Genomic DNA, 11,918 nt, shown 5'->3' with positions numbered 1-11,918 from the left:
CTATCAACCCCTCAGAAAATGAACAGGAAATGACATCACCACAAACCTCAGGAACTCCATCCAGGAGAATGATATAAGTAGAAAGCAGGGGACAACAGCTTCGCTTCACTTGGAGGTCACCACTGATGATGTTACCTAGCCAGGTAATGAAACGTCTGGATATCAAACCTACAGCTCAGCAAGCAAGTCTACACCCTAAACCCATTAGAAATCAACAAGGCGTTTAAGGAATTTTACATTTCACTTTATTCATCGGAATGTTTCTCTGCTACAGCAGATTTTGAGACCTTTTTTGATAAGATTAATGATCCTCCTATTGATCAAAATGTGGCAAAGGAATTGGAACAACCAATCACAGCAATAGAACTTGAGGTGCAGATAGATCACTACAAAGTGATAAAACTCCTGGACCCAATAGTTTTCCGGCCGAGTTTTATAAAACATTTTGGGAAAAGCTGGCTCTGCTTTTGGTAGATGTGTTTGTTGAAGCGTTTAATTCTTTCTCACTTCCTCAAACTCTAACTTAGGCATCAATTTCTTTGATTTTAAACGACAAAGTTCCCTTACTGTGTGGTTCACGCTGTCCGGTAAGTCTGTTAAATGTTGACTTGAAATTATTGTTGAAGCTATTGGTTCGACATTTGGAAACCATCCTTCCATCTTCATATACTTGGATCAACTGGATTTATTTGCAATAGGCACTCTTTTTTAAATCTTAGACAGGTATGTAACGTTGTTTACAATTCTCCCCCATCCCTGAGGCATTGATACCTTTAGATGCTGAAAAACCCTTTGACAGAGTGGAATGGAATTATAGTTTTTTTTACTTTGGAGAAATTTGGCTTTGGGGAAAATTTATTTCCTGGATTAAATTACTCTATGCATCACCGCAGGCCTCTGTTAGGACCAATAACATGAATTCTGATCATTTCCACCTTTATCGTTCCATTAGAAAAGGCTGTCCTTTCAATCCACTGCTGTTTGCTGTTTTAACTGAACCTCTGTCTATTGCTCTACAGACTCATCCTGATTTCTCTGGCATTTAGGGCAGCACAATGGCACAGTGGTTAGCACTGCTGCCTCACAGCGCCAGCGACCTATGTTTAATTCCTGCCTCAGGCAACTGTCTGTGTGGAGTTTGCACGTTCTCCCTGTGTCTGTGTGCGTTTTCTCTGGGTGCTCTGGTTTCCTCCCACAGCCCAAGAATGTGCAGGTCAGGTGAATTGGCCATGCTAAATTGCCTGTAGTGTTAGATGAAGGGGTAAATGGGTCTGGGTGGGTTGCAGTTTGGAGGGTTGGTGCGGAGTTGTTGGGCTGAAGGGCCTGTTTCCACACTGTAAGTAATCTAATCATTTATTAGAGATGGTGTGGAATTGAAGATTGCCCTTTATGCAGGTGACCTTTTGCTATTTGTCTCAAACTTCTCTCTCTCCATTCCCATCGCACTTTCAGTTTTAGAATCTTTCAGTAAGATTTCTGGGTATAAATTGACTCTTCGCAAAAGTGAGATATTTGCTATCAATTAGCCTGCCAGGGAATGCCCACTGGATAATTTACCATTTAAAATCACCTACTCTGGTTTTGTCTATCTTGGTGAACACGTCGCAAATGCACTCGGCAATTGGTACAGAGAAAACTTTCAACCATTACTGGTACAAATTAAACGAGATTCCGAACACTGGTCTCTCCTTAATTTGTCTTTTGCTGCTAGAATTAATTCCATTATGAATACTTTTTCCACAATTTTCTTACTTAGTTCAATGCATACCAACTTTTCTCCCTCTTTCCTTTTTCTGTAAATTAGATAGTTTAATTTTTGAATAAAAAAATCTCCAAGGTTATGAAAACAGTTGTTACGGAGGCAGAAGGTACTAGGTGGAATGGTGCTGCTGAATATTTTCTTTATTGTTGGACAGCAAACATTAGAAATGTGAACTATTGGCTCCAATATGAGAACCTTGATGCTCTCTCCCAAATTGGATGACTAGTGATGCAAATTCCACCCATTCGGTAACATTGAAGGCTTTACTACATTCACCTCTCCTTTCTTCAACCTCTATTTATATGAACAATGTAATTGTTTATTTCTGCCTTAAAATTTGGTTTCAATTTAGGTGCCACTTTGGCTTTCAGTCATTTTCTACTAAGATGCTGTTAGCGGCAAATCATATTTCTCCCCCATCTTTAGTGGGCAGTGTTTTTTCTGGTTGGGCGAAGTTAGGAATAAAATCTGTGAAAGATTTATGGTGTTTTTGCATCTTTTCAACAATGAGTGGATAAGTTTTCACTTCCTGAAAGCTGCTTTGTTAGATTCCTCCAAGTTGACAGTTCTGGCCGTAGTTCATTTCAGGTTTTCCCTGTCCTTCCTAATGATTCTGATTTTGCCATTTTTCTAGAACTGCTTTCTTCAGTAAGGACGGCTGTTTCAGCCATTTATTCAAACATTCATAAAGTGCGCTCAGATGCTCCTGATTCTATTAAAGCTATCTGGGAGGCAGATCTGGAAGAGGTAATTCCGAGTGATGTGTGGGATGAGATTTTACAAAGGGTGCACAGGTTGTCTATCTGTGCAAAATATTGTTTTGTTTAATGCAAGATTCTACACCACGCCCACTGTACCAAAGCTCGACTTGTGAAAATATTTGAGGAGGTGTCTCCGTCCTGTCATCAGTGTCAACAAATTCCATGCACATGTTCTGGCTTTGTCCTTCTTTAAGTAGATATTGGACTGATATCTTTGACATCTAGATTAAGGTATCAGATGAAAATCTTACTCCTAATGCTATTACTGTTTTATTTGGGGTGTTACCCTCTTTCTTCCTCCACTAAAGACATGGGAGCATTCACTATCCTATTGGCCAGAAGATTGATATTGTTAAAATGGAAATCCCTAATTCCACCAACTCATACACACTGGGTTATACTTCCATAAATTAGAAAAGATTCGATTATTCTTGTCTGGCTCCTCTAACAAATTTATGAAAATCTGAAACCCTTTTCTTTCACATGCTAAGGGTGTTGTCTTTTTAACTGTTTCCAGGCGGAGGTATCTTCTGTTGTGGTGCTTTTTTTCTTTTTTCTTTCTTTTTTCTTTTGCTAATGCTTACTGCTGGTCTAATTTATTATAGCTTTGTTGTACATGTCTATAATTTTTAGGGTTGTTTGTTTGTTTTTCTTTCTATTTTGGGGGAGGTATATGCCGGGGGGAGGGTGGTCAGGGTTTTGTTTACAGTTGTTCATTGCTTGTGATTGCAACTTGTTCTGCTGTCATTTTTGGAGAAAAATCAATTTTAAAAAAAATGGACCCCAGTGCCAGCCAGAAGACCCCACTGAGTGAGAGAAACAGTTTGATACAAGGAATGAAGTTTGGTGTAAGAACCTGGGAAATGGCCCTGTGTGGGTAAGAGGCGTGGTCGATGTGAAGTCAGGACTAGTGACGTGTAATGTTCGGGTCGGTGAGACGGTCCTGAACATGGACCGTATGAAAGTGTAAACTCACAAACGGTGTAGGATCAGAACGTGCCCTGTCCCACCCCTTGGAACACTCGGAAATGCTGCTGGAACCCGTGGGGTCACCGTCTCTGTCCAGCATTGACAAGTCCTCGGTATCAGAGATGGACATGACCGATGTCACCAGCTCGAGTCCTCAGGATATTACCTGGATTAACAGTCGAGTCACAATGCCAAAAACAGGGTAATCTAAATGATGGCTAAGATTAAACCCAACTCTCCTGAATTCCAACCTGTACTTTCTCACAAAGTCAGACAGAGAAACAGAAATAGTGAAGGGATAATTAAAATGCAAAGGAAAGTAACAAACTGACCAGATTTCTAAACAGTTTCCACAATGCATTGCTTCACAGATATATGTTTCTTGATTGATTTTCTAAAGGTATCAATCAGGCCTACCTTTTCAGTTCACTCTGAGGAGTCAGTGAAACTTTCGCTTCGATTCCAATCTCTGGACCTCCAAAAGTTTCAATACATGGGATGGAATACAGGAGATAGAGGGCTTGGTAACGTGATGCAATGATAACAATCTGTCCCTCAACATCAGCAAAACTAAAGAGCTAACCGTCGACTTCAGGAAGCATGGAGGGGGGCCGTCCCTGTCTACATCAATGGGGTGGAGGTGGAGATGGAGATGTCAATAACATCAAGTTCTCAGGAGTGATGATCACCAACAATCTGTCCTGGACTTCCTACGTTGATGTGATGGTCAAAAAGGCAAAACAATGCCTTTACTTCCTCTGGAGGCTAAGGAAATTAGTAAGTCCATAAGGACCCTCATCAACTTTCACTGATGCACCATAGAAAGCATTCTATCTGGGTGCATCTCGGCCTGCTGCAGCAACTACCCTGCCCAGGACCGTAAAAACTACAGAAAGTTGTCAACTCAACACAGACCATCACAAAATCCAATCTTCCATCCATTAACTCCATCTACAAAGACCTTTCCCACTCCGGTTATAATCTCTTCCAACCTCTTCCATCAGGCAGAAGATACAGAAGCTTAAACATACGTACAGCAGGTTCAAGAACAGCCTCTTCCCCGCTGTTATTACACCCCTGAACTGATCTCTCAAATTTCAAATCTTGTAGCTGTAACTTTGTACTTCTCACTGTGCTCAATCACCCAATAATCTTTGTGGTATGATCTGCCTGTACTGCACACAAAACAAAACTTTTCACTGTATCTGGGTACATGTGACAACTAGATATTTAGATGATTAGATATACATATTATATGACATTGTCGATTGAGCTAAACATTCTAGCATGTCAGAAAATAGTGAATTTTTGGAATGAGTCTGGGATGGTTTCTGCAACAATATTTCCCAGAATTAAGAAGGGATTAATAAAAGTAAAACATAGTGGGAACTAGAAATCTGAAATAAAAACAGAAAGTGCTGGAGAAGCTCAGCAGGTTTAACAAAAACATTAGACAATTAACTCTGCTTTCTCTCCACAGATACTGTAAAACCTAAAGAGTGTCTCCAGCAATTTCAATTTTTATTTCTGTGCCATCCTGCATTAGATTTATAAATGACGAGAGTGAGTTCTCAGCTTAAAGATGTTTGAGCATTTATCCAATATTGATCAGTCTGTCATTGGGTTCAATGTAATGTTTAAAAAGGAGCAATGTTAAATCAGCAAAGATTCTGGATTACCAAAATCTGACTTCAATGGGATGGGAAGATTGTCCTCAGTAAAGTGGATAAATATGTTCAAGGCGTGAAATGATAATCCATGTTTAGAAAAAAGTTGAATTTGATATAAAATCAGTTCACACCCCTAAGGTACCGGTGTTGGACTGGAGTGGACAAAGTTAAAAACCACACAACACCAGAGTATACTCCAACAGGTTTATTTGGAAATACAAGCTTTCAAAGTGCTGCTCTTTTGTCAGGTAGTGGGGCAGGATCATAAGACACAGAATTTATAGTAAAAGGGGGCAGGATCATAAGACACAGAATTTATAGTAAAAGATCAAAGTGTCATACAACTGATGTGATGTGTTGAACAAACCCAGATTGTTATTAAGTCTTTAATCACTGAGAATGGGGCTAGCATTAATATGTAAATCCCAGAACCTCCTTCAAGTCACATTCTGGAAATACTTAAGTTTGTATAAAGAAAAGGTGACATCTCAGCTCAGACAGTGCATTAAAGGTGTGAGGTTACAGTCTGTCTGTGTCCCAACCTTGAGTCAGACTGGTTCTATTTCCAAGTGAGCAATTTATAAAATGTCACATGGATTGACTGCCGGCAGATTGTCTGCTTTTTGAACAAAATGGAATGTATCTTCAAATACAAATCTGCAAATGCAAATTCACCCGATAGACTTATAAAGCTGTGTGTGTGCGTGAGGGAGAGAAAGAGTGAGAGTGAAAGTGTGTGTGTATATATATGCATATATATATATAAACACAAGTGTGACAGAGTATATGCCTGTGAGTGGATGTGCACACGAATGAGTGTAGGAGTGCATGTGTATGAGAGGGTCTGTGTGTGATCGTGTGTAAGACTATTATTCTGTATCCTATGGTCCTGCCCCACTAGTTATCTGATGAAGGAGCAGTGCTCCGAAAGCTAGTGCTTCCAAATAAACCTGTTGGACTATAACCTGGGGTTGTGAGAGTTTTAATTTTGCATACTCCTAAGGTTCAAGAGCTCTACTTGTCAATAATTGTGGTAGTGTTAGAAATTGGAGTCACTTTAAAGCTGTGTCTTTCTGGTATTTCCTGTGTAACTGTCATCTAACTGTCACTACAACAATTAGCACCTTCCCTCAAAATTAAACAATTTATAATAAACAAGGACAACAGGAAGGTAACAAAAAAACCCACCAAGGCCACAGTGCCCTAAAACGCTATCTGGCACCATGCGTAGCCTATTATTAATGTAATGTTGGACTCAGAAAGAGAATGGAAAATAAGATCAGAGGAAAGTAGACACATGGCCAATGGTTATGCTGACATCGTGAATTGTTGTCCCAGGGGTTCATTGGTTTGGAAGATTTGGACTAAAACAACTAGCCCCCAGAGAGAGGGAGGAGTGTTCAGGATCAGAGGGCAGTGCTGGTCAAGGAGATGGAACTAGGATTTGGAGAGATTGAGGGAAGTCCCAGGAAAACCCTAACACATTGGCTCGAGAGTAGGATGCTGTCTCTGCAAAACTTGAATGAGATGGCCAAACTTGGTGCCAGCTGCCTGTTTGTCTTCTGGTACCAGTTACCTATTCTCAATTAGTATGGATTATGTTTTTTATTGTCTAATTTACTAAAACATCATATCTGAACTGCTGTTTCTTATCAAACTTAATAAATGATGAAAATTCATTACAGATAGTTGGCTCCCTCAATCATGTAACTGTGCTCCTAAAACACTGAAATCTAACAATGGATCACCAGAATGTTAAGCACAGAGAACTGACAGAAAAGGCAGACAAAAATGTAAGGAGTGTGAGACCACAGTTTAAAACAGCCCCAGAGCAGGATTGAAATTGGGGCATTGATGGGACTGTTCCCTTCAGATTCAATATTAAACCGAAATTCAACCTTCCACCAAGTTAGTCAAAAACATGGCAACTCCTGAAGATAATCAGGATACTACTCACACATTTCTAGTGATTATACAATCACCTACTTCACATCATCAAAACAGATATTTCACATCGATGCTTGTGAGAACTTGTCAGCTACAAACTGACACATACCCTATACCTTGGACTTGTTCGAGAAGCATCTTGGAAAGCTCCATGGATTCAAGTTGTTTTATAAAATGTAGGAGTGGAAATGGGCCATTCAGCCCCTCAGGCCTGCACTAACATTCAGTGCAATCATGACTGATCTGAGAATCCTCAATTCCACTTGCTGGTTGTTCCCCCCCTTAAGCCTCAATCCCCTTCCTGATTAAAAATCTCAGCTTTAATGTACTTAATAACCCAGCCTTGAGAACCCTCTACAATAAAGAATTCCAGATTCACTACCCATTGAGAAATTGTTTCTCATCTATATCTTAAATGGACAACCCTTTATTCTGACATTGTGCGCTCTGGTTGTGAATTCTCTCACAGGTGACACCTCTCCATGTCCCCCCATGTCAAGTCTCCTAAGGGTCCTGTATATTTCAATATGGTCACCTCTCATTCTCCTAAATTCCAATAAGAACAGGCTCAACTTACTTAACCTTTCCTTATAAGTCAGCTAAGTGACCCTTCTCTGGACTGCCTCCATTGTCAGTATCACCCTTTTGAAAGGGGGACGAAATTGTCATAATATTAGAGGTGTGGTCTGACTAGTGCCTTTTGTAATTTTAGTAAAACCTCTTCACTTTAATATTCAATTCCCTTTGAAATAAAGGCCAACCATTCATTTGCCTTCCCTATTACCCACTGCACTTGGATGCAAAGTTTTTATTCGATACGAGACTCCCAAATCCTTTCTGCAGTCTTTCTCCATTTAAATTGTATTCAGCTGCCTTTCCTCCTCCCAAATCTGTTATAACTTTATATTCCCACATTGTATCCCATCTGCCAAACTTTGCTGACTTCCTTAATTGGTCTATACTCACTGTGTCATTCTCACCACTTGCCTTCCCATCTATTTTCGAGTCATCCACAAACCTGGTTACAGTACATTCAGCAAGATTTGAGAAGATTTGTAGCACAGGTTGAAGTTCTGGATATAAGTTTGCTCGCTGAGCTGGAAGGCTCATTTTCAGGCGTCTAGACGTTCAGACAATATTGGACAAACAGGCAGAAAACGAGCCATCAGGATACATGAACATCACCTAGCCACAAAAAGACATGACCCTCTCTCACTAGTATCCTTACATACAGATGAGGAAGGACACCACTTCGACTGGGACAACACATCCATCCTAGGACAAGCCAAACAAAGACATGCACGAGAATTCCTAGAAGCATGACATTCCAACTGGAACTCTATCAACAAACACATTGATTTGGATCCCATTTACCACCCCCTGAGAAAAAAAAGGAAATGACATCACCATAGGAAATGGCGTCACCACAGGACATGACGATACCAACCCAAGGAAACCCAAACACGATAAATAGAAAGCGGGTTACACCACCAGTGCTTCGTCCAGAGGCTCACTGAAGACGTTATCTAGTATGGCGATGAAACGTCTGAAAATGAATCTTCCAGCTCAGCAAGCAAACCTACATCCACAGTACATTCACTTACCTCATGCACACCATTAACAGATATGTAATAAATAATTGTGGCCCCAAGACTGATCCCTGTGATACACCACAATTTATAAGTTTCCACCCTGCAAATCTCAACTTATCCCAACTCTGTCTTCATGAAGGCTCAGTTTGGGGGCTTGAGAGTTATAAGTTAGCCAGAAAAGATCTAAAGAGAGGGCTAAGAGGAGCCAGGAGGGGAATGAGAAGTTGGTGGCGGACAGGATCAAGAAAAACCCTAAGGCCTTCTACAGCTATGTCAGGAATAAAAGAATGACTAGAGTAAGATCAGGGCCAATCAAAGATAGTAGTGGGAAGTTGTGTGTGGAATCTAAGGATATAGCGGAAGAGCTTAATGAATACGTTTCGTTAGTATTCACATTGGAAAAGGGCAATGTTAGTGAGAATACAGAGATACAGGCTTCTAGATTAGATGGGATTGCGGTTGACAAAGAGGAGGTTTTAGCAATTTTGGAAGATCTGAAAATAGATAAGACTCCTGGGCCGGATGGGATTTATCCTCGGATTCTCTGGGAAGCCAGGGAGGAGATTGCAGAGCCTTTGGCTTCAATCTTTGTCATCATTGTCGACAGGAATAGTGTCAGAAGACTGGAGGAGAGCAAATGTTATTCCCTCGTTAAAGGAGGGGAGTCGGCACAACCCTGGTAATTATAGGCCAGTGAGCCTTACTTCGGTTGTGGGTAAGGTGTTGGAAAAGGTGTAAGAGATAGGATTTATAATCATCTGGAAAGGAATAATTTGATTAGGGATAGTCAACATGGTTTAGTGAAGGGTGGGTCATGCCTCGCTAACCTTATTGAGTTCTTCGAGAAGGTGACAAAACAGGTGGATGAGGGTAAAGTGGTTGATGTGGTGTATATAGACTTCAGTAAGGTGTTTGATAAGGTTCCACACGGTGGGCTATTGCACATAATAAGGAGTTTTGGGATTGAAGGTGATTTAGCGATTTGGATCACAAATTGGCTAGCTGAAAGAAGACAGGGTGGTGGTTGATGGGAAATGCTCATCCTAGAGCTCAGTTACCAGTGGTGTGCCACAAACTGCTGTTTGTCATTTTTATGAATGATCTGGAGGTGGGTGTAGAAGGATGGGTTAGTAAATTTGAAGATGACACTGCGGTAGGCAGAGTTGTGGATAGTGCCGAAGGATGTTGAGGGTTACAGAGGGACATAAATAAGATGCAGAGCTGGGCTCAGAAGTGGCAAATGGAATTTAATGCAGAAAAGTGTGAGGTAGTTCACTTTGGAAGAAATAACAGGAACTGGGCTAATGGTAAAATTCTTGGCAGTGTAGTTGAACAGAGAGATCTCGGTGTCCAGGTACATCAATCCCTGAAGGTTCCCACCCAGGTTGATAGGGTTGTTAAGAAAGCATATGGTGTGTTGGTGTTTATTGGTATGGGGATTGAGTTTCAGAGCCATGAGGTCATGCTTCAGCTGCACAAGACACTGGTAAGGCTGCATCTAGAGTATTGTGTGCAGTTCTGGTCATTGCATTATAGGAAGGATGTGCAAGCTTTGGAAAGGGTTCAGAGGAGATTTACAAGGATGTAGCCTGGTATAGAAGGAAGGTCGTACGAGGAAAGGCTGAGGGAACTGAGGCTGCTTTCATTGGAGAGAAGAAGTTTGAGAGGTGATTTAATCGAGACATAACAGATGATCAGAGGGTTAGATGAGTGGACAGTGAGAGCCTTTTTCCTCAGATGATGAAGACTAACACGAAGGGGCATAGCTTTAAATTGAAGGGCAATAGACTTAGGACAGATGTCAGAGGTAGTTTCTTTATTCAGAGAGTAGTAGAGGTGTGGAACGCACTGCCTGCAACAGTAGTAGACTCATCTACGTTAAGGGCATTTAAATGGGCATTGGCCATACATATGGATAATAATGGAATGGTGCAGGTTAGATGGGCACCAGATTAACTTCACAGGTTGGTGCAACATGGAGGGCCGAAGGGCCTGTACTGTGCTGTAACGTCCTATATTCTAAATCCTCTAATAACAGTAATATACCAACTCCAAAATGACAAGCTGTTCACTTATTAAGTAGCCTAATATGTGGCAATTTCAAAAATCTTCTGTAAATCCAAATACATCACATTCACTGTTCCCTCTTATCTATGCTGCTTGTTATCTCCCTAAAGATTTCTCATACATTGGGCTGGGATAATTTCCCCTTCAATCAGATAGCGATGCAAACCTTTCTATATCCTTAATCGGTGATCTGAATGTTTCAAATAATCAAACTTCACAGAATTATTGAAAAAAGATTAATTCGATTTAATTAATGCACTAGATGCCATAAATAAATAAGATTCACATTTCGTGAGTACAAAAGGGCCAGCCTCCCTACAATTCACATTACATACACCAACACCGTCAAATCGCTCAATATGACATTAGTGTTACATACAAGTACTGCCAGTAAAAACTACACCCCCATTCCCAATACGCATCCCAAAAACCAGGAAGGAACCTGCAGCCTGAGTGAAAGAGACCAAACATTGCTTTATTCCTTTTTCTGTTTGTCTTCTTTCAATTATTGAGCTCATTGAGTGAAAGATTTTAATGTCTAATCAAACACTCCCAGGACAGGGTCAGCATGGGGTTAGATACAGAATAAAGCTCTCTCTATACTATCCCCAAAAAAATCCCATGGCAAGTACAGCACAGGGCTAAATACAAAGTAAGGCTCCCTTGACACTGCCCCCACCAAATAAACCCAGGACAGGGGCAGCACGGGGTTAGATACAGAGTAAAGCTCCCTCTACACTGTCTCCCATCAAACACTCCCAGGACAGGCTCAGGACAGGGTTAGATACAGAGTAAAGCTCCCTCTACACTGTCCCCATCAAACACTCCCAAGACAGGGACAGCATGGGGTTAGATACAGAATAAAGCTCCCTCTACACTGTCTCCCATCAAACACTCCCACGACAGGGACAGCACGGGGTTAGATACAGAGTAAAGCTCCCTCTACACTGTCTCCCATCAAACAGTCCCAGGACAGGGACAGCACGGGGTTAGATACAGAGTGAAGCTGCAACATTGCAATTCAACACCAGCCAGCTTCTCCTTGTCTTCATGTTTTTTGTCAACCTTCTATACTGTCGGTTCTCTGACCATCAGTCCCACACATTGCTGCCTCTGACCATCAGTCCCACACATTGCTGCCTCTGACCAT

The 11,918-nt window shown here is 41.1% G+C and overlaps 1 protein-coding gene across 1 annotated transcript in view; it reads right to left on the bottom strand.

Moving 5' to 3' along the window:
* The window catches only part of LOC122558709 (BTB/POZ domain-containing protein KCTD15-like), a 64,796-nt gene that overhangs the window by 48,258 nt on the left and 4,620 nt on the right, over positions 1–11,918 (bottom strand). The window contains exon 4 of the mRNA XM_043707502.1: positions 8,076–8,127. Within this exon, the coding sequence (XP_043563437.1) occupies positions 8,076–8,127 (52 nt within the window). The remainder of the gene's footprint in view (positions 1–8,075; positions 8,128–11,918) is intronic.

Source organism: Chiloscyllium plagiosum, chromosome 17 (genome assembly GCF_004010195.1).
Source record: "Chiloscyllium plagiosum isolate BGI_BamShark_2017 chromosome 17, ASM401019v2, whole genome shotgun sequence".
NCBI classification, from domain to species: Eukaryota; Metazoa; Chordata; class Chondrichthyes; order Orectolobiformes; family Hemiscylliidae; genus Chiloscyllium; species Chiloscyllium plagiosum.
This window is presented reverse-complemented; position numbering and strand designations above follow the sequence as displayed.